Raw genomic sequence first — 4,496 nt, forward strand, 5'->3', positions numbered from 1 at the left:
CCAACTCGGCCATCTCACCGGTTGTGATTGTTGAAGTGTGTGACAGTACTACAATACAGATACCCAGGTCCTACCAGACAGAACCTAACCCAGTTATCTCTATCAATGCTTCGACGATTGAAACAACATACACATCAACGCGATGACCTTTGGCTTGAGAAACATATGCCTTGGAATATTCCAATCCTTAAGTTTAATCAGATAGTACGCCATTGTGATATGAAACAGTAAAGGCATCGTTATCTCGCAGTTTCAAATCACCATTCTGCTCCACGCTGAGCCAAGCTGAGCTCTCATTAAGTCTGGCGATACAGTTCCTAACCACCTACAGCCGTTTTCCTTGTCACGTAGCAGAGCTCAAGTAAATGGAAAAGCTACACGAAGAGGTCTTGCTACGGATCGCGGAAGACACAAAATGAAACCTGGTTAGTGTCATGAAGATGGAAGCTCAATATAGTATCTAGACATGTTAACAAGACTGGCCAACGTTTTGGAAGGATCAAGGACACGTCAATGCTCGACAGTTAGGGGCCAAGACTTGATAAAGGTATCAATGATAAGCCAGAGGCTATGCTCTAGTTATGAGAGTATGGTGCCTGAAACGATATGCTTGCTCCTTGGCGACAATGCCTAGGCCTCATCGTTCAACTTCGCCAATTCTTTCCATTTATCACATCGTTAGCCTTTGAAGCTATCCCATTCTTGTATCTCACAGATTTCGTGACCAGCATACCAAGGCTAGCTTAACCACCTCTCCGAACCCCCGAGTGACCGGAACCGTAAAGACCCACCTCCTCCGAATAACCCGGCCCCGTTCTCCAACAACCTCTCTACCAACCCATCTCCAAACCCCAGCTTCTCAGCTCAGCCTAACTCTTTCTAAAGACACAAGCATGGACATGACCCCAGTCCTTAACACGGACGGTGCCTCCGCGGTCAAAAGGAGATAGCTAAAGAAACCGATCCCTACAATACCAAGAACCTGTAAGCATTCCTTGCGAAACCATCACCAAGTTCGTCGAAGCGGCCATCAAGACCGAGATTATTCCAACGGCTTCACGGTCTCCAACTCCGTGCCCTCCTACATCTCTATCTGTACATAAGGTACGGATAGCTGTATCAAAACACTTATCTACCCCAAAAAGCTTATCACCGCCATCCTTGCTTATCACCACCCAGTTAGGACCTCCTCTCCAATCTTCGCTTTTCATACCACACCCCCTTCTAGAAACTGCCCAAGCTTCACCAAAGTCTCACTCCCCCTCCTTCTTTTACCTCCCTGCCTATGCCCCCTTTTTGCATCAGTGTCCCGCGCGATCTGCATGCGCTTCCCCCCATGTCTTCTGAACCCACGAGCTAATCCTTGGAGCAACTTTAAACGCAACGTTCAATAGAGGCACAGTTGATTCAACTAAGCTGCCGATCACGAGATCGGCAGCTGTAATCCATTGGCCGCACCTTGTAAAGACTGCCAGCCTTGATGCATTGGATCGGACTTATCACGATGGCGCAGTAACATGAAACTATGTACGTTCTACGTCACTAACCCGATGTGCAGTCATAGAAGTCGTCTATGTTGGGAAACTCATTGGTATACGAATGCAGTAGGATGAGAATTATACTCTATTGATTTCAACGATTTGAGATATATGTATTGTCCCAAAGTAACAGCTATAGACAGAAACTCTTTAGTTATCAAATCGATGGACACATCGGCGTGTTTCTCACAGATTGAAACTCACGATCATGTCAAAGCCACTACTTGATAAGTCACAGATTGACAAGAGAAAAGGGGTTTTAGTAAAATGAACATAGCTATGTTGGGTATAATTTCAGTAGCAAACTACTCAGTATGTATAAACAATCGCATGTTCTATGAACTCATCAAGATTTACGCCAGCGGCTACATTTCAAACGTGTTCCGGATATGCAAACCCAATTCCAATTTACTCGTCAGAGTATGTCTTCTTCTTGATACCGACGAGCTCTCCCATCTCCTGCCAGAAGCCCGTGGGGGGCGTTGTGATGGAGTTCTCGTAAGCCTCGATGACAGGACGCTCCCAAGTGAGATCAACCTCATGGGGCTTGAGCCAGCGGGTCTTCTTGTAAACCTTCCAGAAGATGAAAAGACAGGGCGCAACGAATTGCATGGTGTAGTTCTGGAAGAACGACTCGACGTTCCAGGGCTGGAATGATTTGTAGCCGTAGCACATAACAACGCAGAACTGGAAGACGAGACCAATGTAAGCGCAGTATGGCTGGAAGCGACCATAGTAGGGCATCTGTCGTCGGTCGACGCCTTGAGCTTTACAGGCGCGGTAGTAGTTGAGGAAGGTTACTCCCATCACGAGGTAGTTGATGAGACCACTGGCAGTCATGAGAGCGATGAGCCAGTTCAGGACCTTGGCGGAACCGCTGCCGCACTGAAGGAAGGAAAGCATGGGGAACAGCATGACGACACAGAAGCACCAGATTGGAACACCAGAGGCGGTTGTCTTTCGAAGGATTCGGGGAGCACGGCCCTCAAGAGCGAGACCGTAGAGCGATCGAGTGGCACAGTAGGTGTATGTGTTACCAGCTGAGAAGATTGAGGTGAGGAGGAGGGCGTTGACGATGTGAGGAAGGACGTCGACTTTGAGGATGCCCATAGCCATGACATATGGAGACGCCTCAGCAGTACCACTTGACTCAGTGCCATTAACAAAGATGTCAACGAGCTGGGGGTAGTTGTAGGGTACAATAACACTAATGGCGAGAGAGCCCATGATGAAGAAGAAGCAGAATCGGTAGTAAACCGTCTTAAAGGCAGCCTTGATGTAGACGGTGGGTCGCTTAGCCTCAGCAGCCACCATTGAGATATATTCAGGACCGACAACGGTGAAACCAGCACTCCAGAGCGCAGCAAGGAAACCCTCGAAGCGTCCCAGAGAGTCGGTACCATAAACGTCGGAGAAGAGGCCAGGGTTACTCCAGTAGCGGAAACCATAGGCATCGCCTTGAGGGTTGCCGCCGACCATTGTAATGAAAGTGAAGCTGAAGAGCATCAGGATAAGGATGACCTTGCCGCCCGAAAGCCAGAATTCGGCTTCACCGTAAGCCTTTACAGCCAAAATGTTGAGGAGACTAAATCACGCGAACGATTAGCATGCAATTCGTTATAAAACCGGACGCTGAACGACAAAGAAGACAAAGTCGTTTTGGGGGAGGGTTCTTACGCATATAGGATGATGACACCAATACAAATACCAGCTGTAGGGCCTGGGTCTGTAATCTTGGGGCTCCAGTAGGAAAGAACAAGGTTGATAGCAGTGATTTCGAATGGGATGAGAAGGCCTTCGTAAAGGAAGAAGTTCCAACCAGCCATGAAGCCAAGAGCATCATCGCACCAATAACCGGCGAGACGAATGAAGCCACCAGAAACAGGCATATAAGTAGTCATTTCGGCGATACCATTGTTCACACAGGCGAGAATACCGGAGTAGATTGTATAGGCGAGGAAGAGACCAAGAGGGCCACCTCTGGCAAGACCACCACCGATACTCACGAAAAGAGCTGTACCGATGGAGCCACCAATGGCGACGAGCTGAATCTGTCGGTTGTTGAGAAGACGGTGCAAACCATCAGCGTTGTCAGTGGTGTGACCAGCAGCAATGTCGCCATTGTCGGCGAGGTACTTTTCGCCGGCATTTTCATTGTTGTTCATGAACTTGGCGGAGTTCTTCTCCTCGTCGGAAGCCATGTTGAAGGGTACCACCAGTGAGGTGAGGCGAGAAGGCTATGATGGGTGGTCGGGATGAGGCTCAATAGAGCAGGTGTCTGAAGCACTTAAGCAGCAGACTTGGAGGTAACTAATATACCTTGAAGGCCACAAGGTATATGTAAGAGAGTCAAGAATAAAAGACAAGAGGAGAGGATGAGGGGGAGGGGAAGAAAAGAATCCCTTGGAGGTGCGGGCGTTGAAGGTAATAAATAAATGCGAACATGGGGGGGAAAGCTGTTTCTTACCTCTCGCATAGGTAGGTAGACAGAGAGAGAGGAAATGTCGAGTAAAGCTACCTACTACTGTCTGATCCTAGGATCCCACTAATACTAGGACTGCCTAGCGACTGGGACTAGGATGAGGAGGATTGGGGAGTACAACATCCATGGCTTGCTTGGTTGGGGCTGAGAGGAGTTGAGTAGAGAAACACTGCGCTGTGCTGTAACTGCAAGTGCGTAGTTGGCTGCACTGGTCCTGCCGTTGCAGTTTGCTTGCTGTTGACGGCAACGGGATACCTCTAATCAACAGCGGCCAGTCCGAACAAGGATTAGTTGGAGGAGGTGTGGAGAAACAAGAGCCAAACCCAAGTTGATTACATCTGCTTCAGGCTACTTTAATCTCGAGTATCCGCCCTAATGCGTGCGGTATAAAGGCTACCTCGGCTGAATGTAACAGGTCGAACAGACATGGATAAATTAAAGCAATTCAATTCGATCCTACCTCACACGCCCGCTCC

General features: G+C 48.6%; 1 protein-coding gene across 1 annotated transcript; it reads right to left on the bottom strand.

Moving 5' to 3' along the window:
• Positions 1-1,946: 1,946 nt before the first annotated feature.
• FIESC28_11568 (uncharacterized protein) lies at positions 1,947-3,739 on the bottom strand (the record flags this gene model as incomplete). Its single annotated transcript, XM_031165689.1, has 2 exons — positions 1,947-3,123; positions 3,216-3,739. 2 exons carry the CDS (start codon positions 3,737-3,739, stop codon positions 1,947-1,949), a joined length of 1,701 nt encoding a protein of 566 aa, XP_031010252.1.
• Positions 3,740-4,496: the final 757 nt, after the last annotated feature.

Source organism: Fusarium coffeatum (genome assembly GCF_003316985.1).
Source record: "Fusarium coffeatum strain FIESC_28 chromosome Unknown BRIP53273_contig_429, whole genome shotgun sequence".
In the NCBI taxonomy this organism is placed as follows: Eukaryota; Fungi; Ascomycota; class Sordariomycetes; order Hypocreales; family Nectriaceae; genus Fusarium; species Fusarium coffeatum.